The 26,761-nt window shown below is 41.0% G+C and overlaps 1 protein-coding gene across 4 annotated transcripts in view; it reads right to left on the bottom strand.

Moving 5' to 3' along the window:
- Positions 1-26,761, bottom strand: part of SAMD4A (sterile alpha motif domain containing 4A) — a 133,179-nt gene that overhangs the window by 7,582 nt on the left and 98,836 nt on the right. For all 4 annotated transcript variants that reach the window (XM_088149680.1, XM_088149681.1, XM_088149683.1 and 1 more), the window contains exons 5-12: positions 22,969-23,078; positions 21,401-21,487; positions 16,495-16,789; positions 13,589-13,674; positions 9,390-9,508; positions 8,558-8,759; positions 3,339-3,465; positions 1,372-1,455 (exon numbers count right to left, since the gene is read on the bottom strand). In XM_088149680.1, the coding sequence (XP_088005806.1) occupies positions 1,372-1,455; positions 3,339-3,465; positions 8,558-8,759; positions 9,390-9,508; positions 13,589-13,674; positions 16,495-16,789; positions 21,401-21,487; positions 22,969-23,078 (1,110 nt within the window). The remainder of the gene's footprint in view (positions 1-1,371; positions 1,456-3,338; positions 3,466-8,557; positions 8,760-9,389; positions 9,509-13,588; positions 13,675-16,494; positions 16,790-21,400; positions 21,488-22,968; positions 23,079-26,761) is intronic.

The following is a 26,761-nucleotide window of genomic DNA, read 5'->3' as shown; positions in this document are numbered from 1 at the left end:
CTAATTGGAGGGTGGTGGGGAACCACCATTCTATCTTGTTTAGCTTTCATGTGAAAAAAAAATGAACAAGCTAAATTCAATCCAAACTCCTCAATTCTTTTCTCTCTTTTTAAGATGTTATGTCAAGCACAATCCTTGCTTGATCATTTCAGAATAAAAACAATGGACAGAGAACAAAGTCTTGTTGTGAAATGTCTCAGCAAGATGTCTTTTAAAGCAGTTGCAAAAAGAAGATTTTTTTTCTTCCTCTTCTCCCAACACAATTGAAGTTGTTTTAGAAGCCAGGAAAATCTCAGAACATTTTCACATACAAGGATTAAATAGATTTGTCCTTATATTAATTTGTAACATGAACATAAAAGCCGTCAGCCTCATCTCCTTTCTATCCCATGCTAAAATTCTGATTCATCTTCTGGTTGTCCCTATTTGGACTTCCTCTGCTTTTACTGATTTTAGCAATTGTTGCTTATAATGATTGCTTTCAAGAGTGTCTACAGGGTATGGTCCAAAAGTGAAGATGGTGGCCATGATGGTTTGATAAAAGCTCTGCCTGCTTTTATGTGTGACACATGAAAAAAGGCAGACCTTTGATTGCAATGTTGTGGCCACTATTTTAACTTTTTTGACCATACCCTTGATTGCTTTTAATTTTTGTTTTAACTCTATGCTATTTTACTCTTCTTGTAAGTGATGCAGAAAGCTCATTGAGTAGATGGGATGGAGAATAATAATAACCATAATAAATATTAGGATTGTGCAGGTCACTTGAGGAGACAAGGCATCCCTCTAGATCAGCTCTTGAAGGCTTGACCTGGATGCTTCAAGGCCCACCTAGGACACAGGTAAATGGGCAGGTGATAGATGAGGAATGAGACTAAATATGATCTGCTGGAAAAGGAAATGGCCACGCACTCCAGTACTCCACCAGAAAAACCAAACAGGCATTCCCAACCAGGACAAAGTCAACATGATACTGGAAGGTGAGCCCCCAGGTTGGAAGGAATCCTTCCTCCAGGTCATATATAAATATGATAAATAAATAAAATAAATAAAATCCAATGAGTTACTGGGGAAGAGCAGAGGACAAGTTCAAGTAGCACTAATGCTTCTAACGTGGTTTGATTAAAGCTGAAGTAATGTTCAGGTGCTGACGTGCTCTGAGGGAGGAGGAAAGCCTGAAACTGCAAAGATTAACAACTCTGATGGCAAAAGTGAGAGAGGACAATGTGTTGGCATATATGCAGCTTTCAAATATGAAAACCCTATCGCCCAGCTAGCAGGAGTCTGAGCTTTGAGGTCACAATATCAGAAAGGCTTGATGCAATTTTAATCTGAGCGGACAAGAAAGAAGAAAAAAATAACAGCTTTTACCTCCCAGGGCATGTTCAGTCATACTGAGGCATAAGGACTCCAGCCTATTATTGATATCAGGTTCTGTCACTGGGACCTGGAACTCTGCAAAGATAATGAGAGGACTAAGTACAGCAGTTGAGAACCATTGCAATGATTTGTAAGGCTTTTCCTGCAACTGAACAGAACTTTAGGGTATAGCTATTACAAGGAGCGAGAATATTTTGTAAGGAAAAAAAAAAGACTTTCCCATTTTAGGCTCAACAGCAGTTCTCTCAGTTCTTCTGGGACAGTGGACAGATAATTTTGAAGCAATCTGAAGATGGTACAATCCCACCATCAAGTGGTGATTAACTCTAGCCAAGGAGGGTAACATTCCAACCCCTTGCAATACCTACATCTATCAAAGATGCTAATTAAGACAGAAGACATCAATATGCCATGGAGAAAAATGCACAGTCAGGTGCAGAAACACATGGATGAATAAAACATGCAATTGCAACTTTCTTTAAAAAGTTAGGAACAAGTTGTGACAGCAAGCTTTTGTTCATGCAATCTGCAGAAGCTGAACCCAACTTGATGCCACCTTTAACTCTTCTCTTCCTCACGATACTTGAAATCTTATGATGAGATCCTTTCCCAGAAGTCACCATTCAAATCTCCTGCTACAAAAAGCCAGACGCCGATTGCTCCTTATCCCTGAACTTTTGGGACTGTGCTAACATTAGCATGGCCACGTATTGACAAAGGGCGTATTCCCAGGACATGGTAAGTCATAATGTGGCTTATTTCATTCTGACTTCATTCTGTGTAACCCCCAGCCATTATGAACTCTAAAGCACAGTTTAGGGTGAACCTGGCTACGGGCTGGGTTTACATGTTGCACTCAGCAACAAATAAGGTTTGCGTGTTCTGTTAAGCCATAAGTTATTTGTTGTTTATTGATTTGTGATTTCTTAGCATGCTGCATGACATTGTAATCTGCAAAGCACTATCTATGGCTTAGTGTGATTTATGAACCCAGCCGACTGGGGCTTAATCAACAAACTATGGTTAAATAACTCATGGTTTAACATGATGCTCCCACTTATTTCAACAGAAACAGTTAAAGTGTGTAGAGCCCAGCTACAACTATTGGGAGTCAAAATCCTTTTCTCTAGAACTAATTCTTGAAGAGGATTTGTTGCCCAGGAGGGTTTTGTCCCTCCCATCAGCATTCTTTGTGGGTGTAGCACTTTAAAGTAACTAACGCTGTGCCAGAATCTGTACTGCAATTTCTCGAGGTTTTTTCTCCTGTGAATGAGGCTTCTGCTTTCCTATCTTATTTTCAAGATGCTTGAGAATGTTTTTTGAATTTCTCCAAATAGTGTTTTACTTGGCTCTTGGAAGGGACAGTAACGCTACTGTTGGCGTTATTTTCTATTGCCCCTCTTCCTACCATTTTGAGGTCTCCCTGACTGCCCACATTTCCCAGTCTGAAAAAGGTCCAGGGAAGGAGTTCCCTCACAAAGCATTCCTAGATAATTTAAAGGAAAAGGGGGAAGCAGGGGAACTGCACATACCCCTTGGCCATCTCGTAACTAAGTTCAAGAACACCACATTTCATCCTGAGAATTTAATCAAAACTCTCAATTGCTGTGCAATAAATGCAATGAAATTTTGTTTCATCAAATGAAATGGGAACTGATACCAAAAAACATGCAGCACTAAAAATACCCCCTATAAGAATCATGATGGATGACTATTAGTCCAGAGATTAATGGCGGTCTTTTCCAGTTCAAGGGGAAATTGCTTATTTCTAATTCAATCTGACACGAGAGTGGGATGGGAAGAATTCACCCTTTTCAAGTCTTGTCAAATCATTACTTTGAAATGTCTCCTCAAAGGAACTGTTACTAAGCCATACTTTTCATGTGTTCATCGCTCTTTCGGTGGGGAAATAAGAGGGTGACTGAGCCCTGGAGAAGAAGAAAATGGATCAGACTTACCAGGTTGCTGAAACATAAGCATTGTCTGCGGAGAGGTGTGGACAGGCAGTGAGCGGGTCCTCTGTACAGAACTATGGCTTCGGCTGGGCATACTGTTACTTCCTCCTGGATTTGCAAACCAAAGATTCTAGGGAGAGACAACAAAGCATGCATCATTAAAATAAGGGAAGCCATAAATATAAAAAGACAAGGGCCCCTAACAACATTATAATCCCTAGAATTATACCAGAAGGCCACAGAGAACCTGTTTGGTAGCGTGCCCGATTTCACCAGAATGGGAACAATCGCCCTGATTTTGGAAAGGGGGCAGCAAAACAGTTAATTTCAGGAACTCTTCCATCCATCTGTAATTCGGCAGAACCTCCTCCAACCTGCTTCAGGTGCATTTGCCCATAATGGATTTTATTATATCTAACTGTGCTTCCCTCTTTTTGGACTGGTGAGGGAGGCAGCAAGGATTCGGTTGGAAGGCACACTGCTGAGGTGCAAACAGGGTTAACACCAACAAGTGACAACGTTGTGTGGCTGCTTGACACCCATTAGCTAGATTTCCTTTTCTGGTTTTCTTCTAATGAATGTTGGGTGGCCACTCTTAAAATGGCTGATTCCAAGACATTATGGACAATTTCAGGGACAGCTGGTTGGGCCATGCTGGAGTGCCATGAGCGCTGCTGCCGCCACTGTCCAATGACCTCCATCCTCCAGTAAGCCGCCTCTTTTACCTTCGAGCCTGGGATGAAAAAAGACAGAGGAAGCTGAGGCACTGGGTCACTCCCCTGACTGCTGTGCACCCACAGAGCACTACAACCAGGGGCCAAGGGGCCCTTTTTAATCTTGAGGTGGCTTGATATGCAATGGGAAAGCTTTATCAAACCTGTCATGGGATTTAACAGGCATCAAGTGGGAACCATACACTGTGAACCAGTTACTATTCCCAGCTACTTTATAGTTTTTGCTCTGGGATGTGTGTGGGGAAGAAAAAGTAACACCCTCCCATAAAAGCTTGTTTCAGATTATCTAGAAAAGTGAGCAATAATCACCTGCCTTCAGACATTCCCTTAAAGCTGAACTAGGTGCGATGCCTGAGACGCTGCCAAAGAATGTTTGAGTCTTTTAATTTGATCCAGGCTGCAGGAATATGCTGGTTGCAAAGGAGCGCCACTATAGTGTAACGTATGTGGAAGGCAAAAAGTTGGGGAAGGCTGCTTTAAATCCTGAAAGCCAATTTTTTGCCCTTGCCCTCTCATAAAATCAGAGTTGGAATGGGCTATTTAGGTCACTGAGTCCAACTTCCTGCTCTGGGCAGGAATCCTTATTAAAGCACCCCAGGCAGATGGCTGTCTAGCCTCTGACTGAACACGTCCAACAAAGGGGAACTCTCTGCATAATTGGTTCCTCTTCAAAACTGTTCCGTTAGGAAGTTTTTAATAAAATTCAATCAGAACCTGGCCTCCTGTAAGTGAAATTCCATGTCCTGTACTTGGAATGAGGGAACACAGATTTTGAACGTCTATGTAACACCTGTTCAGTCTTTGAAGAATGCTGTTATTTCTCCCCTTCACCTTATAGCGATGCTGTGAAGTATACTGTTGTGAGTTTACACTTCCAGAAAGTTTACACTTCCAGAAAGGTCACTCATTAGAGGCAGGCAAACAGACATTCCCAACCAGAACAATGTTAACATGATACTGGAAGAGGACAGCTCCCCCTCTCCCCGGAAAATATCCAATTTGTTTTTGGAGAATAACAGCGGTTAAGTACAAATAATACTGGTGTTCATGATGTGACTGGATGAAAGCTGCTGATGTGCTCAGGCCTAAAAAGAATGTCTGATGCAGCAAAGATATGAACATCATGTGACATATTTTCAAGTTGTTGTTGTTATCATTATTATCAGCATCAATTTATATAACCACCCATTTTGGTGACCGAATGACAAACAATAAAACAAATACATATACAAAAATTAACATACACAGCAGCCGAGAAAACCAACTGTCATCCACAAAGCCAGGAGTCAGGTCCCTTCATGCACTTGGGGTCCCAGGCCTGAGCAGAACCGAGTCTTTGGGGCCTTACAAAAGGCCAGCAGGTTGCAGCCAATCTAATCTCTGGAGTGTGATAGCTCCAAAGGGCAGATGCCAAGCCAGAAAAGGCTCATTGTCTGGGGCCTGCCAGCCCGTATTCCTTAGTTGACGGGACCCAGAGCATGGGGAACTCCACTGCCAACCCAGCCCCAGAATCAAGGAACTCAGTACAACAGCAATACTCCCAACTGACCCTTAGAGCCCAGCTCAACAAATAGGATTTCCCACTCTTCAATCTGTGAGGCAGTGCCCCTGGAAGCCTCCCAAGTATCTTGGGTGACAGCTGCCACCCCACCACCCTACTTTGGGATTCTGGCTGATGTCACACCTGAAACCCAGCTGGACACAGCTCAGAGCGGGGAACCCCCCCCCCCCCCCCGCTTTCTGGTCCCAGCCAGGTTTTGGTAATATATGCCTCTCATCCATGATCAAGTCAAGAATGAGGATGGCCTTTTTGCAGACTGACCTGGTGTTTAGCAGCAGCAGGCAAGAGCTTTGGGCCTTGAGGGTCTGTTGGCTGAGACCCAGGAATGAGATTGAGGGGCTAGAATGCACCACTGGAACAATATACCTGTGGTGCAATCCCCAAAAATAGCTCGCCCCTGGTCTCCAATCATATCTCCCCTTACCTGTCACTACTGAGATGTTACAGCACCCCCAACACTCCAGAGACTTCCCCCCTCCCCTGGCCATATTGGCACATGCCCAAGCCTGCAGCACACCCACCATACATACACAACCAACCACAAGGACCCCCTAAATCCAGAGGTGCTTCTGCAGAGGCATTCAGCACCTCCAGTTAAACAAGGACCTCCAACTCTACATAAACCCTCACCTGGTGCTTTCAGCCAGCCCCCTTCATTGGATTGGCTGGGTACATAAACATCCAGGACTCCAAGGGTAATTCAAACCCCCCTCCATCAGTCTTCTCTTATTAAGGCTAAATACGTCCAATTTCTTCAATCTCTCTTCATTGGACTTAGTTTTCAGTCCTGTAATCATTCTTGCCGCCCTTCTCTGGACCAGTTCCAATTTCCCTGAATCCTTCTTAAATAATGGGTTTTTTTTTCCTTGTTGGCTTTAAACCACTAGTCAGTTTGAAATAGCCTGAACTTCATGATATTTTTTTTTCCTGACAATATACAGCATAACCACTCATAATATATGCTTTAACCTTTTCTCCTATTAGTTTTAGGTCCATCATAACCTAATGCTGTCAGCCAGAAGAACCAACTCTAAAGGATCCCCTGAAATCCATGTGGCTCCTACCCTGCTGGCATTCCATAAGGCCTTGAAGATCTAGTCGTCCTCCCAGACCGTGGGTTAAGATGGATGACTGGATCCCATTTTGTTTAGTACCGTATTGTGTTTTTATGGTTGATTATATTGTGAGCTGCCCAGAGTTGATTTGGAGTCAGGCAGCAGCTAAATTGAATTAAATAATCAATCAATCAGTCACATTAAGGCTTAGCATATTCTGTGAGTCCACTTAATGGCTTCTTTTGAGTGTGTGTAAATGCTAAATCATACTACGATACAGCAACCCTATAGGAATGAACCTGAATAAAGCTTTGGCTCCATTCTTGCTCACTTCCTACTAATGCCCAAGAGGAGAAAACTGGAAAATTTTACTACTATTTTCAATTAAGTGACCTACTAGATTCAGCCTAAGGATAACAGTCAGTCTTAAACATGATTAGGAAGATCAGCTTATAATTAACCATGGTCTGGTATTTGTCTCCTAATCCATAATTAGTACTAGTCCCAAGCTATCTGGGATCGAATATAAAGTATAACCACAGTTGACTGAAAATGGAAATAAAATCTTCCAATTTCCTTATGGATGGGCTAGAAAGGAAAAGTTGGGGGAGAGCATAGAGCACGGCAATTTATAACTAACATCATAATTTAATATTATATGTGAACCAGGCCACTGTTCAGTACATCAAACTTACAACTATAATTCATACAATTGCTTCTATCTTTTCTATACAGTTTCAGTTTAACCTACCAAATGTTGCATTTGCTTTTTGAACAGGCAGGACTAGAAACAGTCCCTACCATGGCCCGTCTCTCCTGCCCTCAAAGCATTTTATTTTTCCTCTCTCAGCAACCCTCATCCCCTTTACAGGACCTCTTTACAGCACTGAAGAGAGTGAAAACAGGAAATGCCTCCAGACTATTTTGGCCAGCGCAATCTCTTTCATTTTTCGTTTTTAAACTAAAATTGAATGTAAGAGTTTACAGTTTAGTCCAAGAAGGAAACTGGAAAGAGAGTGACAAAGGAACTTTAGGTGAGTGATAAATAATTTTTCTTTTCCATCAAAGGAAAAAAAAATCTACAATCTGAATCCATACATGGATTTGGATTTTCTCCAAGATGTGAATATCAGGATTGTGCCTTTATATGTGTGTGTGTGTGTGTGTGTGTGTGTGTGTGTGTGTGTGAACCATACACTTCAATTAAATTCATTTTTGTAGAGGTTGCCTTGTGATTTTAGGCCAGCTTTCCCCAAGGTGGGACATGCACATGTGCAGGGATTACAATGCCCAAGACTCCAGCACAGCCACTGGCTGGGAATTCTGGGAGTTAAAAATCCTTGTTTCTGGAGAGTGCCATCTTGGGAAAGACTGCTTTAGATTAAGGACTATCCAGTTTTCAACAACTGCCAGCCAAATGCTCCCAAGGAGACAGTACTCTATCATGGATGGATGCACGTTTCCTTGTTTGTTTGCCCCAGCACTGAGATTTGCAAGAGATACTACATTCTGATCTGGAAGTTTATAAAACAGGCAGTTTTATTTAGCTAATATGACTGGACACCTCTTGACAGAGTTCTCTGGCACAGGTCTGTATAAATCCTTTCTAAATTAGTGATCATCACTACACTTTGTGGCAGCAAAGCCTGTTAACGTAGTTCCACACAATTTTTATTTAGGTAATGCTTCTGTTCAGTCAGAAAATCCCAAGAGGGCCAGTGGCAACATTGGATGAATCTGTACCGAGGCTTTCACTGAGGGGGGACCTCGCTTTTGAAATAGTTCCCTCTAGCTTGCACTAACTCTTTCTACCTTATTTTATGACAGGCCTCGTGGCTTTGAGAAATTACCTGCAACTTGACGGATACACACCTGTCTTCCTTGCTTTAAGATGGTGGGATTGGCAGCTCCGTTGCGCTGGCTGGCTCCTAGGAGGCCACTGGGACCCAAAAGCCCCAGCCGCGTGGTGGGGAGATTCCGGGAGGGGATTTGGAACTGGCGTAGGTTTCTCCTGCCCATTCCTGCACCTGCAGATCCAGCTGTCGGTAAGGAGTTTGACTGGCCAAAACCTCGGCTGAGGAAACAAGATCAGACAAATCCAACCCAATGCAATTCACCTCCTGTATTATAAACCCCAAACAGACACCTCGCTCTTTATGATATATATTACATTGGTTAATCTTAAAAGTGCCACAATCTCCCTCTTCCTGTTACCAGAGCCTTGAAGCTGAAGATCTTGCAATCTGTCTTGTTTAAAATTAAGGATGTTGCAAATTCACTTTAAAGTAATTAAATAATGCTTCACAGAATTACAGAATTGTTTTAGTGTTGGGCTGAAATAACTGAAATAAATCATTGCAAATAATTTAACTGGAACTAAAACCATATTCCGGTCAAGAACCTGGAAATTAATAATTTTGTATGTGTGATTTCTTCCAACTCTCACCTCAAGTCTATCACTTGATCACAAATCGATCAACCCACCATATTTTCCAGGCATAGTGGAAATATAAAAGTTGCTAGGCTGGAATGGGGCTTGTTCCTGGGCCACCGTGAGCCTCAATTTTCTCTCCTAGAACCGAGGGGTGCGTCTCCCACCCACTGGCCTTCTAGACCTAGTCCCATAGCATTCACACAGCCAGACACTCTCTGCAGCATTGGCACTCCCAGGAGTTGAATCTGCGGGACAAAGCCCCAATCTTACGTCCTTTGCTGCCGGTATCCCGAGAGATCTAAGATGGATTTGCGAGGGAAAGACCTGAATAGTTTTTGCACCTGCTGTTTCCATGACAACAGTCTTTTCTTCTGTGTCTCTGTAAATGCCTGCCCAAGAGAGGGAGTTATGGGGGGGAGGGAAGGGAAAAGGTGGTAAACATACAAAATAGAATAATGATTAGAAGAAAAAGTCACAAGTGACCATCATCATCATCATGACTGGCTTAGTAGTAAAACATCTCATTAATGAGTGAAACATAGTACCCTGTTAAAGGCAACCACTGTACTCAAGCGGCAAGTTTTACATTCAAACTCTGAAATCTGTATTTTTCAGTGCAACTAATTATGCTTCGGAGAGACAAACTGAGCTGCAGACATTTCTCCGTCTGAGGATTACCGAGGGGAATCCCTACATGCTGAGGCTGTGAATTGACTGTACTTGCAATCCTGGTGTCATTCTACGGAGGGGCTGTAAAACAGCCTCTTCCCAAGTTTCTGACACCATTACTGCTCTTTCCACATGCAAGTTGCCAAGCACCATTTCGTGTGGATTTGATAGCAGCAAAACTCTTCAGGGTTCTCATGGGATCAACATTTCGGGCAGACTAGTCTCACATATTGCACTGAGCCATAATGTTGCTTGTCTCTATTTGGCTTAGCATGATTAAAAAGTTGGAAGGCATACTTTAGGCCACAGAGTTCAACCCCTTATCAGTGCAGGAATCCAGATTCAAGCACTTCCAACAGACGGCTGTCTAGTCTCTGCTCGAGCACATGCAATGAAGGATAGCCCATCATCTTTCTGGGAACTAGTTCACCACTAACATCTTCTTATTGTTAATCAATCAACAATAAGATGTTAGTGGTGAACTAGTTCCCAGAGAGATGATGGGCTGTGCCATCAAGTCAGTGTCAGCCCTTAACAACCACTGTTGTTCATCTTTCCCAAGCTGACCCTTCAGGTCTTCCAACAGTGTACCCATTGCCACTGTAATTGAGTCCATCTGCTTGGGGCTGGTCATCATCTTCTTCTCTTTCCTTCCATCTTTCCCAGTGTTATAGACTTCTCAAGAAAGCTAGGTCTTCACATATGGATCCAAATTATGATAATTTGACCCTGGTCATTTTGCCTCAAGCAAGTACTCTGGATTGATTTGTTCTATGATCCCTTTGTTTGTTTTCTAAACTATCCATGGTATTCTCAGGAGTCTTTTCTAACACCAACGTTCAAAAACATTAATACTCATTCTAGTCTGCTTTTTTAAAGTCCAACTTTAGAGGGCAATTAGATGTTCTGGGATTCCCATTTTCCTAAGGACATTTCACAGCTTGACATGGTCAACACAAAGACTTTTCTGTAATATTGACTTCTTTTTGGTATTCTTTGGTTTTCTTTTTTTTCCAGTATGCATCAACAATATTTTTCATGTTCCTTGGCATTTTCTAAAACCTGTTTGAACATCTGGCATCTCCTTTTCCATGTAGGATTCTAATCTATGTTGGATGATTCTATGCATTATTTTGCTAGCATATGAAATTAAGGACATTATACAATAGTTTGCACACACTGTTAAGTCTGTGTTATTGATATTTAGACTGACCTCTTCCAATGTGTTGGCCATTGTGTATTGTTCAGATCTGCTAACATGGTTTGGTTAGAATCTTTACCAATGATTCCTTCTTCGGTTGCTTGACACATTTCTGTAAATATTTCATCAATTCCTGTAGCCTTCTGAATTGGTAATGACCAGAGTACTGATCTAACTTCATCTTACTCTCCTAGAGTTCTTGTAAATAGGGATGATCTTCTAAGGTATCTTGGAAGTTGACATCTCTGTTGTACAGAATCTTAGCATACTCCTTCCATCTTGGTCTGATCTTCTTGGAATCAGTTACTATCTGTCCATTGGTGTTTTTTAGCAAACCAATGCGAGGTTGGAACCTCTTTCTAAGTTTGGGGATCTTTTGGAAGACTTCCTTTGTTTTCTGGGTCTGATTTCATCTTTGATGTCTTTACAGATTTCATTATAATACTGTTTCCTGTCTCTTTTAACAGCTCTCTGAAATTCTTTGTTACATTCCTTCATACAATTTTTGCCTTTCTTGGCTTTGGCTTCTCTTCTTGGCAATTTCCACTGTTCGTTCTGACATCCAGTTTGCTTTCTTCTGTTTCTTGGTCTTTGGCAGTTTCTGTTCACAATTATCCTTAACAATGTCTTTGATTTTATTCCACAATTTATCTGATCCCCTATCAATGGTTCAAGACTTCAAAGCGGTTCCCAATGTTCTCCTTGAAAATTCTGGGTATATGCTCAAGATATATCTTGGAAACTGATTGACTTTCCGCTTTAGCTTGATTTGGAACTTGCACATGAGCAATTCATGATCTGTTAAACAGTCATCCCCTGGCCATATCTTCACTGTTATAAGTGGGATCTTCCATCTACCTGTACCAATAATATAATTTATTTAATTTCTGTGTATTCCATGTATTGTCCATGTCCATGAATTGGTTGTTTGAACACTGGGTTAGCAATCAGCAAATAACTGGATTGGCAGAAACTGCTAAGCTGTTCTCTTGCTTCCTTTCTGTGCCAACAATGTTTTCGTCCTTACTATTTCCAACTTTGGCACTGCGCTCTTTAACTATAAGCAGCACATCTTGCTTACATGTTCCATCCATTTCAGACTGAATTGCTGCTACTGTTAGAAAATTCTTTTTCCTAACATTCAGCTGGAATCTGCCTTCCTGTAACTTAAATCCATTATTCCATCTCTTGCATTTTGGAACAACAGAGAGCAAATCTTTGCCTTCTTCTGTGACATCATTTCAGTTATTTGGAGAGTGCTATCATCTCCCTCATTCAATCTTCCCTTCCCAAGGCTAAACATCCCCAGCTCCTTCAATCTGCCTTCATAGGACTTAGTTTCTAATTCTTTTGATCATCTTTGTTGCCTTTTGCTGAATTTGTTCACCATCTCTGAATCTTTTTTTGGTTTAGTTAAGAAAGTATGGTTACACAAACCATAGCTTAGTGCAATGTGTGAACTCACTGGATCCTTTATAAATAGGAAAGAGCCTGGTGGAATAAACATTGTTTATTGTTACACTAAATTGTTACACTATTGTAAAAGGGCAGGCTTGGTCAGACTGCATCAGATTTGCAAACATTTGTGAGGAGAATGAAAGTAGTACTTCATAAGAGATAGGACTGAAACAAATGAGTTCACTTAATAGTCACTTCCTTGTGAGATGGGTGGTGTCCAAATTTGAAATATAAATAAATAAAAATAAAATAAAAAATAGTCAGCTCCAGCTATATTTAAACCATGAGCCTGGGCAAATATGACAGCAACAAAAAACTAACACGATCCATTTGCCCTTAAAAAAAAAGTGAAATGAGGTGAGATGAGATGCTAATAAGCAGGTTAAAGTTGACCAGTTGTCTGGTCACTTGGTCTACTCCAGATGTTATAGAATCTCTCTTCAATGCCAGATGCCACAGAAGAGCTGGCTAGAAACGCTAATGTTACTTGATAAATATAAAACATCAAAAGACAGTCCCAGCAAGCTACATGTAGTTCAGAAATGCCAAAATAGAAGTTGCAGCAGAGAGGGGTGAGGAGGTGTTCCTGCCCAAGTGTGACCATAGACAAAAAGCAGGGCAACAACATTTTGACCTATGAAAGATCATTATTAACTGAGGGGAAGGGAAAAGACTCGAGAGTATTTAGAGACATATAAGGAAAATGTTTGCTAATTGTTATTACAAATTAATAGTGGTTATACTTAGAGATGTTTCTTTCACTAGTCTGCTTACTGTAAAGCAGAAGCTTTCTAAAATCGTTTTATTAACAGAGAAGCAAAGAACTAAAAAGGATCCTTGGAAACCATCTACTTAATATGGGAGCCTCATTTAATACTGTTTCTACAATGATTGGCAATGGATTTTCATTGCTTAATATTAGAGTTTTCCCAACATTACCTGGCTGGCCAGGAACTGAACCTTGGCACTTCTTTACCCAGAGGGGAAACTCTATTGCTAAGCCACACCCATGCCAATATTAGTGCTAGAAATGGTCATATTTGCATATCTAGGAAATCCAGCAGGTCTCTTTAAGAAATGGGAGGAGAACAAGGGTTTGCCAACCCATCTCCCTTCCCTCAGCCCCCCTATAATGACTCACCTCATGAATTAGGCATTTGTCTATGAGTTGCAGATAGGAGCTTATATTCTCCTCATCAGGTCTGGAGACAAGGAGCTGGGTACAAACTGCAAAATAATAACAACAATGTCATCAATATCATCAACAGCAAAAGTGTAAAATTAATGAGAATTTTACAACTGTTTTAAGTCTTTTGAAGAATGAATTCAAACTGCCCTCATTGTGGTGACCTGAAAAGAATTGCCATCAATGGAATAGCTGTCATTAAAGAATGTGCACATGTACAGGCTGGATTCCATTCATGCCTTCTTCTGTTTTGTTCTATCCTTTGCTTTCTGTTACTGTGGCGTCAATCTGGAATTATTCCATGTAGGTCTATTTATAAAAAGGAAGCAGCTGGGCCTCCTGCTTCTCCAGCTCCAATATGGAAAAGCTACATGAAGGACTTTGAGCGGATAGGACAGACATGGAATAATGTAACCTAATCACTGCCACAAGGGGGCACGTATGAGCATAATATGCTGCTTCATACTGAGTCAGACTCTGGATCCACGGAGAACAAACCTTGCTATCCGGATTACTTCCATAATACAGTACCTTTGAGATGTGTTAGGCTACAAGTTCAATCATCCCCAGTTAGCAAAGCCATAGGGCAAACTGACCAAGAATGACCAAGGAGCTGTAATCCAGCACAACTTGATAGCACAGTTGCTCTACAGTCCTAAAAGTCTTTGCAGATGTGCCACACAATATTTGTCAATATTTGACAACAACAGTATTAAGGCCTGATTGTCAAAGACTTTGCATTTTAAGCTTGCCTCTGCTACAGTCCTTGCATCTCTAGGGATGCTGAAGTCCATGGGCCCAATTAGACCAGCTTTCTTCCTCCAAGCTCCACCCAGCATGTTGGCCTGATAAGTCAGCCTGATAGGACAGCAAAAGGCAAAAATGGCATTCTTTGTTTCATTGCATACATAGCCAGAAGAATTGTTCTGGAGATTTTAGAAGTCCATTCGGCACTTTTTGATCTTTTAAATATATTAACCTACTGGTTCTAATGGACCATCATGGCTACCTGAAATTTATGTTTGGGAGTGGCTATCCAAATGCACTGGTTGGACCACACTTGGAGTTTTATGCCCAGTTCTGGGCACTGCACTTAAAAGGGCCACAAAAGCTGGAACAGATTCAGCTATCAGGATGATAGAAACCAAGCCCTGTGAGGAACAGTCAAAGAAGCTAGGCAATTTAGCTTGCAAAGGTTTACAGATATCTAAAAAGATGTCATTGCAAGAAAGGACAGATTTATTCTTTGTTGAAATCAAGGACAGAACAAGGGCTGTTGAGTTGAAATCAAAAGAGAGGAGATTCAGGCTAAATATTGGGAGGTAATTCCTGACCAAAAGAGCTATAAAACAGCAGAGAATAGTCTCCCTAGAAGAACTGTGGACTCCCCCTCACTGGATATTTTCAGAAAGGGGCTGAATGGCCACCTGCTACAGATGGTTTAGCAGATCCATGTGCTGCAGTACACGGGACTGGATGACCTTGAGTGGAAAGGCTGTTCCAACTCAATATATTCTATGGAAGAGTCTGTTGTATGAGAATCTGATTCTGGGACTCGTTGTATGCAAAACATATGCTCTACAAGCCACTTGTATTTTGAATTCAAACAACTCTAAACAAAGCTGAATTTGAAGTCAATTTTAGTTGCAAATGTGGGCCTGCCTTGGACTGATGCTTTGCTGCCTCTATTAAATGCTGCTGTTGCTGCAGCCATGGAGGGAGGCAAGATCAATGTGAGATCTTTACTACAATTTGACGGGTAGTGAATACAAATCACACCAAATGTATATAGCAAATGTGTTTTGGATAAATGTGGACAGAACAAGGAGCAGAACAAGGAAGAAAAGGAGGAGAGAGAGTGAGAGAAATGGCAATGTCCAGATACAGAAGATAAGCAAAGGCAAACAGAATGAAAGTAAAAGAACATGCAAAACAAAATACAAAATAAAAACTGGATCCAGTATTTAAACTGGCTGGTATTAAAGTTAACTGAATCTGAGGAGGAGAATGATCAACTATCTAATTCTATTAGGTCAAGTTTTTTTCAAGTGAAGGACCATCCTTACTTCTGTATGGAGTGCTGCACTCCAAAAAATAATTGAGACCAGGAAGAAAGAAATAGAAGGAGCCCCCACAAAAACTTAATTTAATTTACAATTAGACTTAATTCAAGTTGAATGGGTCACAACAGATGGCAGCATTTCACTGACCTTGAGTGATACTGAAATAATTGAGCAGGGAGGGACTCCTTTATCCTTGGATGGGAGCACACCAGGGAATCCCAAGTTGCTAGGCTAGATTGGTAAATTTTAAAAAAAAATCCTGGAAAAGGCAATAGCAAATCAGTTCTGGGCAACATGGGAAGAGCTTCTCAAGCCTTGTAGTAAAGGCAGGCAGATCCACTATGGGGGATCAAGGAGGGGCAAAATGGTGGCTGTATCCACTATTTTGGTCCTCTTGGTCTTCCCGTAGTGGATGCTTCTGGGTTGGCTGGTTGCATGTGAATTTAGAAATACAGGTTGAACACTTCTGCATTAGATCCTCATCACTCGGTCTCTGAATCACTGCTAAGGCCTTGGGGAAAGCATGACTGTGGAGCCACCTTTTTGGTTTTGCTTGCCTTGTTCCGGTTCTTTGTACTTTCCTCTTCCGGTTGGTTGCATTTTTTTTTAATAAGTTGGTTTTTAGTTGTAAGCTGTCCAGAGTCATTTGGGTCAGGCAGCCTATACAATACTTAATTAAATAATAAATCCCTGGAACAAACTGGTTAATGAACAACGACAGTTACGACATGGACCAAAACAACTTACAGCAGGCAAAATAACAGTGGACAGTGAATAAAAAGGAAATGGACTGCTTACCTTTCCCCATCACTTTAGTAAACTGTCCTGGGATGTCACCTTCTGGCAAAGGGGCCCCTCCAGATTCTCCCTCACAACCTGGTAAGGTGTGATGCTGCATCCCTCCTGAGGCCGAGTCCTTGCAATCTGACCCTGGGTTGTCTGAGCCAATCAGAGAAGTTGGTTGATGGAGCTGAGAATCCCGGCTGTGCTCATCCACTGTCAGGTTCCGAGAAGAGTATGCTTTGATTGGGGTAAGGATCATTTGGTGAAGCTCCTGCAGCGGGAGGCGTAGATTGCCTCCTTCCAGAATATCCTGTGGGTAGCAAAACACACCCACCCATGAGCATCTCAAATCCTGAAGCATAGTATCATGTAACAGCTTTGAGTTAAGTATCAGTATCAATGAAATATCAATAAAACTTGTTTTCTTGCATAAGATAAAAGGTGAACCAAAGAAGAAACCTAATGAATGTTTAGCACCTGACAATTCAACATAAGACACTAAAATGTTGATTTAGCTTTGATACATTGCAGCAAACCATGAATTGCTTAATCACGGTTTGTAAAATAAATCAAAACTGGTTGGGTTCAATGCTAAACCATAAATAACTGTTATAAACAACAATCACTGAGTTTACACACCCAGCTAAGCCAAAACTATAACAGGTGTTGTATCAATACAGTCTTAATTCTGTGAAACCTGGGTTCAAATCTTTGGTCTACCATATTGTTTTCTATTTTTTAGCCAAATCTTGAGTAAGCTGATGTGGGGATTGATGAAAATCAATCCAAATTAATCCATATCTAACAGATGGCTGTCCAGCCTCTGCTTGACCACATCTAGTGAAAAGGAGCTCATGGCCTCCATTAGTAATTTGTACATGGTCCATAATCTTACTGTAAGGAAGATATTTCTAATGTTCAATTAGAATTAATTTCGAAACACTTTATATGCTGAATTGCAATCTATAAAGTATTAGTCCTTTTCATTAGGAAGCTTGAAGATGGAATTTTAAATAATGGGAACTCATCATTTTCGTACAGTTATAGTTCCCAGCCTCTACTGGGAGAAACCATGACGTTGGACCTCCTGTAAGGGTATAAGATCAAAGGTCCATCTACATCAACATCCTGCTTCCAACATGACCAGCTTCCATGCAAACAGGGAACAAAGGTGATAGACTTTTCCTGTTTTCTGTCTCTGTATTCAGAGCTAAGTCCTTGGACATGGAAATTTCATTTTGGTATTAAAGCTAATAAAGACTATCCACAACACTCATGTGATCAATACTTCAAATAACACATCATTTCTCATCTCCAGAAAGCAAAAAATTTAACTGCTCCAGGACAGATCCAAGAGAGTTTGTCTTTACATACAACAAAATTAAATTTTGGAATTTAGAAATAGGATGCCTTTAGAAAGACTTAGAGACACCAATGGAGGGCAAGCTTTCAATGGCTATTATTCATGTCAGCTTCTAATTCCTTTCAAGACTGTTCTTTAAACCTTCCCAAAGAAACAAGAAATCAAAAAGACATCTCTAGAGATGAATGCAGGGGAAAGGAAACCCAGCATTTTATAGCATTGCAATGTGTTTATTTAAAATATATGTATCTCACTTTGCTGCTAAAAGGTACTCAAAGTGGTTAGCAAAGTAACACCACAATTACAATATTAAAATTATAGTTATAATGGCAGTGTTTATACAACATATCAGCCTATAGTTAACATAACTATTTTGCTGAACTAATCCAATTGTTTGGGTTTATGGAACACATTAAACTGTGAACTAACCACAGTAGCTGGGCTCACACAACATACTAAGCTACATACTGAGCCAACCACATATTAGCTTAGTATGTTATACAAACCCAGCCTATATTAAAATCAGTGTTTTTAACATTGAGAAAGGACAAAAGACCGATAAACGAAACCAGCAAAAATAATGTCTTAGTGCATGTTCAAAAATAGACAAATTTCATAGAGGTCAAGAATTTCACAACACAGGAGCAGCTTACGAAAAGACAGGCAACTTGGTATCCTTCAGAAGTTTTGGACTTCAGTTCCCACCAGCTCCACCCAATCTAGAACATTTGGAGGATATCAAATTGCCTAACCTTGGTCACAGAGACATATATGAAAACCCACAAAATTAGCTAATATGCATATTGATAATGCCACTTTGTATCCCCGCACAGAAATACATCATTTATCTACAAATACCAAACAGTGCAAGAATCCTAAGGCTGCCATATCAGGGCTGCAAACATCTGTACAACTAGATAGCAGCACAGAAACCTCTAGCACTTTGCTCCCAATCTGTGCTTATCCAGATTTTTGAACACATCTAAGTTAACACTGAGGAGCATTCTCTCTCAGTGTGCCTACTCAGCATTAAACTCCATCTATCCTTAGGATTTTCTGACAGTCAATTTAAAAAATTGATCAATTAGAATACTTTAAAGCTTTCCATATTATCCAGCAGCCAAATGAATAACTAGAAAAATCTAATTTCAGAACACTGAAACCAGAACATTTTCAACCAGTTGCTACAATTTTTTCAAAGGCTCCATTTACTTCAAAGTTTTTGCTGTTGTTGATTGTTATCTAAGCCCGTAGTAGGAAAAAAATTTAGAAAATTTTGTATTTTTTTCTTGGAAGGTACCCTAAAATATTTTTTCTAAAACTGGCTTTGATTTTCTGTATAGATGCATAAGTTACATTAATGGCTTAAGACAGACTTCATGACACTCTTAGTGCCTCTATAAATCCAACTTACATACGCATTTATTTGCAAGAAAGTGATATTGTTTTAATGCCATTTCCAGTAAAGCAGAGGACAACCTAGAGATCTCCAGCCATTTGGGGCATTAACTCCCATTAGTGCCAGACAACACTTTCACTACGAAAGCATGCTCATGGTTCCATATCCTAAGACCATTAAACAGGAATTTTAATATTTCAAATTCAAAAAGAGAAAAGCAAGCTCAAAAGGAGACACTGAAGTTACTCAGAAATTACATACAATGTCTGCCATTTCCTGTCTTTTAAAGCTAGTATTAACTTTGCACGAGATCTATTGTGGCCTCATTACCCTCTACAGGTTCCCTAAATACACATTATATTGTAGAGGTGTTAGCCAACCAAACAGAGAGACAACCTGCAGAGCAACTGAAAAGGTCCAAGCAGAGAAGAGGGTAGCTGACTATATACTTAACATCTGCTTTTAATTGTGTTTATGCAATACTAGAAATACAAAAGGCTTATAAGCTCACAAGAGACTAAAGTTCAAAACTCTTGCTCAATGCAATTACCTCTCCCAGACCTTTTATGGCCAAGTGTGCATGCCATACTAAGTTAGGTTATTCTAAGACCTTGCATGTCATTCAAACCCAGAATCTGAGTACAACTAATTAAGCTGGAGTGCCTTAATCCTACTTTTTTCTCCAAGACTTCTTGGGAGACAGCTCACCTAAGTTGAGAAACACTGATCTAGAGATACTTCAGCTACCCTCTCTTTTTAGAATTCCTCCCTTATAAGACACTGGGAGAAAGGAGGTGGGCAAATCCCACCTTTGTTGGTGATGCTATGATCCAATTAGGCAACCCTGTTTTTTATGTCTTTTTTTTAATCTGTAAAAAATAAGCATATGAGAACTGTCTGCATTGCAAAAATAATTGGGATCCCAGACATGGCAGCTGTTCTCAGTCAAACTGGGGTTTGTTGGTCATCCGGCACCAGAGCCGTGGTTCAGTGCCCTGGCTATGGGTGGTGCCAGGCTAGGTGAAGTGCAGCATGCAAATATACTCTGTTTCTCTCTTCTTTCTTTATTCCTATGTTGAAAACAGTAAAACCTCCTTCAAGAGAAGCCTATTTCCTGGTGACTACATGGATATATGCGTGTAGTTTTCTTGTCAACAACAACACAGAAGAGTTTTTCCATTGCTTTCTTCTAGGACTTTTTTTCATGTCTCAGTCTAGCTTACTGCCTTAGAATTTCCTGGAGATCTCCCATCCAAGAACTAACCAAGTCTGACCCTGCTTATCTTTGTTTTAGATCAGCCAAGGCTGAAAAGCTGCTGCCATCAAAACCTGCTGCTTCCTTATGTAGTCCCCTTTTTGTACCCATCTCAGTTTCATTCCTCTTCTGTTCCATTTCACTTCAGTAATTTCTCTATTGCTTCTGGAGAACATGCTTTCATATTCATACAACATGCTTAACCTGGCCAAAGACCTAGCAGCTGCAATCATACAGCCCAGTAATCTTGGCTATCACCTGGTTGAGTGTTCTGTGGCTTGGGTATTACATGGACCCCCACAAATGGGTCAATGCAGCTTTCCTCTGGAACTGCATCCCCCTCAAGGTCAGAGCAGCCTCGACCCTGCTGTACTGCAAGTGAATCTTGAAGGCTTGGCTCTTTCTGAGTTGTCTGTTGTTAATTGTTATGGACTTTCCCCCCAGCACGGCCATTTTTATTCTTGTTTTAATTATGTATATTGATGTTTTAACCCTTTGTAAGCCACCCTGAGTCATGTGTGAATGGGCAGGCACAGAAATATTGAGTGAATGAATAAACGAACGAAGAAGGAAGGAAGGAAGGAAGGAAGGAAGGAAGGAAGGAAGGAAGGAAGGAAGGAAGGCAGGCAGGCAGGCAGGCAGGCAGGCAGGCAGGCAGGCAGGCAGGCAGGCAGGCAGGCAGGCAGGCAGGCAGGCAAGTTCAAACAGCTGTTTAAACCAAAAGTCAAACCCAGTTGTGGAGAAAGGAAGTGATGATGTTATTCATAGCAATTCATCAACACAGAGTTCATCTGGAAATATACATGTGGGCAAAGAGGTTAAGAGCATTAATTACTGATACGTTTAGCTGAAGTAACAGCCAAACTCTTGCCTGTTTTCAAAGAAAAAAATGGAGAGAACTCACTCTTTCCAGGGATTTGAGGAGGTTCTGCCTCTCCTTTAGCTTTTGGATACTGATCACAATCTTATGCCTTGCGCCTTTGGTAACATTCTGCAACAGAAACACGGAACACAACATTAGTACACATGCACAGGATATCGCACATGGGGAAGCACAGTTCATCACTCTAGACCGAAGCAACCAATATGGACGAGGTTCCAATAGGGCTTAGCCAACTAACTGCTTAGATAATCTGGACATTTTTTTTTTTTTTGTCTGCGCTCAGTCATTGCTGACCCTGCAGTGACTGCTTGGACGAGTCCTTGCAGTTTTCAAGGCAACTGTTTTTCGGAAGTGGTTTGCCAGAGCCTCCTTCCTAGGGCAGAGCCCAGCTGGCGAGCGCAGGAGGTGGGGTTTCCGTTGCTTCGTGCCCTTTTCGGGCGCGCGGGGTTTTTTGCGCTTACCGGCAACTGCTCCCAACTCCTTTTTTGCAAGGCGCTGCCAGCATTTTTCCTCCCACCGGAGTGAGAGTCCCCATTTATCTACTCAGGTAAGTTTTCGAACTGTTGGGTTGACAGGAACTGGGGAGGAAACAGGAGCTCACCCTGTTTAACACGAAGGCTGGACTCGAACTGCTGAAGTGTCGACCATTTCTGGCCAGCAACTTTCAGCGTCATTAAGCCGCTGCGCCACCGCGTCCCCCTTAATCTGGACATTGGTGGATACTAGATGTGTACATGTCTGAAAGCTGGTAAAATTATTAAATCTTAAGAAAGTTTGCTAGATTCCAGTGTTCTTCCAGTGCTAACTCTTGCATTTGAGCAAATGATTTCACTGTTCACAGGTTACAGTTTAGACTGCAATCACTGCAATTCTGTATAATTTACGTATCTTACCAGATTTCAGGCATTCGAGGCAGGGCCCTCTGGTACATTGTATTATGGCCCCCGAGGCCTGAAAACTTCGTTGAACCTTTTAGATCAAGTCAAAAGGTGCCTGACCTAAATCTATTTGATTCAAATCTTATTTAATTCATTAAAGAGAGATGGACTCTTTTCATTCACAGAAGATTTCTGTTCCAGCAAAGAAAGCCTGCTGGTGGCACGGACCAAGTGATTTCCCTATTCTACCTAAAAATATGATCTAGAATGATCGGAGGTCTGCCTGGAAAAACGGAAGTGGTGATTCTGTGGGATGAAAAAAGAATGGGTATTGTCTGATCTTCATTTCTATCTGCAAGAGCATTCAGAGTAGAATGCTCTCTCTGGCCAGAAAAAAAGGCAGTTTGCTCTAACCCAAATAAAAGCTTTTATAAAAGTTTTTGTAAGATTGGCATTGTCTTTTAGCCATAGGAGGGAATGAACCACTTAAAGTAGTACCTGTCATCAATCAGGATAATGGGTCAGACTGAGAAATGGGCTTTCCCTCTTCAAATCTAGTATTTATTTATATACACACTGATGCAGAATTACTGCTAATAAGAAACTCTAATCAATCTGCTCTTAAATTGGGTGGTCTTAGGCTCTAATGATTAGGCGTCAAATGGCCAAAGCAACTCAGAAGCTAATTTTTAACTAGATAATCTAACATACTTGAGCCTCAAGCTGACATTCAGTCAAGGACATCATTTCATCGTATGTCATCTGGGAAAAAAGGGCAGCGTACTTATGGAGGCGCAGACTTTTGAGCCAGGCAGGAACATCTACATGTAGAACAGACAAATATGACAATTACGTATTAAGAGTAGCAGAGCAACAATTAGGATCATCTGCCCCATAACCAAGCTCCCTGGGCCGATGGCAAAAATGATTTTAAAAACTGTAAATAAATATACAAACGATTAAAAAAGAAATAAAATACACAAATAAACTGTAGTGAAAGGCTGAGATTAAAAATATATAAAAGTCCTTGCTTGTAGGACCTGCCACAAACCCATCTGAGGAGGCTCTGTGAATAAATGCAAATAGGGAATAAGGTTCCGGGGGTGGGGGGGACGCCTCTCTAGGGCACCCCTCTGCTTTTCAAACAATTGTCAGTGGAAGAATGACCTGATTGGCTTGGGAAAGGCAGAAAGAATGGCACTTAGCAAGGCTTGCTGGTTTACTGACATTTCATGTAAGATTATGTTATGTTACTCTTTTACTGCATCTTTTTTTTTTTTTAGATTTTTCAAACCCTAGAAGGGAATTGCAGCAATAATAGAAATAATAAAGTAAGTAAATAATTACAATATACCCAATACAGATGGATACCTGTAATTGTAATAACAATGACAGAAAACCAGCCTCTCTGTGGACATTTTACATATTACACATTTTTCATATCAAACATATGTATTTACTTACCTACCATTGTATGCTGCCTATTCTAGTGACTACAGAATATACAACAGAGCACTGGAAGGCAATGTAGGAGAAATGCTGAGTGTTGTTTGTTCTGTATGATCTAGATTGGGCAGCCAGAGGCCTCATACCTTCTTCCAATTTTACCGTTGTCTGCAAAAATATTTCTGAACTGCCTCTGGACCCAGAAAGACCTCAAATGACTTACACTCCAAACCTTGTAACTGTTTTCTCCAAGGTAGCACCTTTCAGACATGTCAGATTACAACACGCAATGGCTGTCACATCAACACATCATTCGAACTGTAGTCTAACATATCCTATTTCCTGGTTGGGAAAAAAGCTTTCTTTGTATTTATTAACATGCTTTCATGCAATCTCACAACTTAAACCTCAAAAGCCCTATGCAAAACAAAACAAAACATTCTGAGCCATGCTGAGCCTCCTTTGGACTACATTGTTTCGGGGCGCTTTGGGGGTTCCCAAAAGTAACCTTTGGTCCCCAAATCAGTGCGTTGTGTACATCCTTAGAATGAAGCTCATGCATTTCCATTCAGCACTAAGGAAACTTGGACAGAGGGCAAGAAAGCATAAAAGGATAAGCAGTCAAGTTGAATAGCATCTGACAACTCAGGAGATTTTCAGGATCTCAGTGAAGGAGAGATTCTTCTCATCCCTGAGATGCTTTTTAGAAAGAGGCTGAGTCAGCTCTTACCCTTTCTATTAGGAGAGTTTTTTTTTTTTTTTAAGGGTGGTTGGAGGGGCTGTTTTAATCTCTTCAACTCAAATTGTTTTGTTTAAGAGGCAATCCAAAGTCTGGTGAGTCCTGCTCCTTCCAGGTTCATCTAGATTAGGGTTCCTCAACCGTGGCGACTTGAAGATGTGTGGACTACAGCTCCCAGAATTCCCCAACCAGCATGGCTGGCTGGGGAATTCTGGAAGTTGAAGTCCACACACCTTCAAGTTGCCAAGGATGAGGAACCCTGATCTAGATCACATATTCCCCAAATTGGTATCACCTCAAGCTCTCTGGGGATGAAGGCTGTTTAGTCTAATACATCTGGAGGATGTGTCAGACTACAACTCAACCCATGATCTCAAGTGGCTTCTGCCCTCCCCCATTCCTACCTGGGAACAACTGCACTCTAGCGGTGAACTCTGAACTTGAGTATTTCAGAAAGGCCTATGAAGGTTTCATCCACTTAGTGGCTAAGGCCCACTATGTTATCAGCCTTGCAAGTAATTATTGGGCAGGGATGTGTGTTATTCCCTGTTTACATGCAATAACTGGTATTTTGTCCCTTTCCTCTTTTGTTGCCTTTGCTCCCACTGTCTTCCTCTATGTCTTAAAATAATGCAGCCTTTTTTTTTTTTTTTTAATAGACAGGCATGCATTTTAACTCTCCCCTTATTTACAGGTGTATACTGGCTGCACAGTATGACTGCATTATGATTCTGGAAAGCTCATAAACAGGACAGAAGAGCCACCCTCACAGCACCTTTCTGAGGTGCAAAGAGGTGAAATTAGGAAAGACTTAAAGCACAAGATGGCTATATATAGGGTAAGGCTTAAGCCCCAACACAGCATTGTGAACTGCTGGATGTGGCATCTATTTATTTATTATTAAATTTATATACCACCCATCTCCCCCAGAGGGTGACTCTGGGTGGCTTACAATTACCTCAGGTTCAATGAAAACATTCAGTTTTTCCCAGGATGCCCAGGAAGTAGAAAGATGTCAGATGTCATAGTTGACCTTTTAGAACTAGATAGGATTGGCCTGGGAATCAGAAGAAAGCTACTCAGCTCTTTAGAAGATGAAGGAGATAGAGGTTGGATGGATGAATCATGAACAGAAAGGGCTACACCAGGCATGTGCTACCCTAGCAACCTTGCATGGCTTCTAAAAAATACCCATTTCATGCTCTTCAAAACAATGGTTTGATATCAAAGAATTTGTACAAGTTTTACACAGGTCAAGGTATCATTCAGGCACAACATTAAACGTATTCTAGAGAATTATGTTTATTGTGAAGGATTAGTGGACTTATGTACAGAGCCTGTTTGCTCCCACCTCCCTCTTTCCATTAGTGCACCTAGCTAAACAGGTAAAGGGTTTACTTGTTTAGCAGGTTACCCAAACTGATCCTTGTTTCCTATTTCCAAACTGGCCAAAATTACAAAATATCAAGAACAAACTGCACTTTGTGATCCTGATTATAAAGGGAGTAGGAGACCAAGATCTATAATTAGGATGCCATGCTGTAAGAATCATTGCTGCTTTTTTAGCCCCTTACACCAGTGCGAAGAAACAGACTGTGTACCAGCAGAGTATTCATGATAAGGCTGAACTGTCCAGAATCTAAGCGGATTATAATGCTTGTTGCATCAAAATCATCTGCTAATTTAAGGACTTGCAAAATTTGAAACAGTGGTACCAACTGAGTACACCATGTGAATGTTCCTCTCCATTAAAAATTACCTACAAATATGATAAAACTGCAGAAAAATAGTAAAATGGGGGTGCATGAAAAGTAGACATTATTTTCCCTCCTGTGCTGAATTGTTGTTTTGAGAGTTGAGGTTTCACTTTTATTCCTCATAAGCTTTTTACAAGCTTCAGGACCATGGCGGGCACCAGGTTGCACACTTGTACAATCCCCAAGCAATTACTGCACAGCATGAAGTCATGCTAATTATAAAATGCAAATTAGCAGCTGTCCACTAACAGGCTTGCAATTTAATCCTGTTTACTGAGCTGCCATTCTGGTATCTTTCAAATAATTGTGGCTTCTCTTTGTATTTCTTAATTTAAAGCAGTGTTTTTCAAACTTGGCAACTTCAGGGTATGTGGACTTCAACTCCCAGAATTCTGGCTGGGGAATTCTGGGAGTTGAAGTCCACACATCTTAAAGTCGCCAAGGTTGAGAAACACTGCTTGAAACCAAAGAAGGGAAGCTGCAGGCAGTCTTCTAAGTGCCACCTGAAGCGATCTGAAACAAAGAGAAGTAAAAGCCCAATTCCCACAAAGATCCCCTCTTG

This window comes from Python bivittatus, unplaced genomic scaffold (assembly GCF_059951505.1).
Source record: "Python bivittatus isolate LINGU-HERP-01145 unplaced genomic scaffold, Pbiv_v1 ctg000580_np1212, whole genome shotgun sequence".
In the NCBI taxonomy this organism is placed as follows: Eukaryota; Metazoa; Chordata; class Lepidosauria; order Squamata; family Pythonidae; genus Python; species Python bivittatus.
This window is presented reverse-complemented; position numbering and strand designations above follow the sequence as displayed.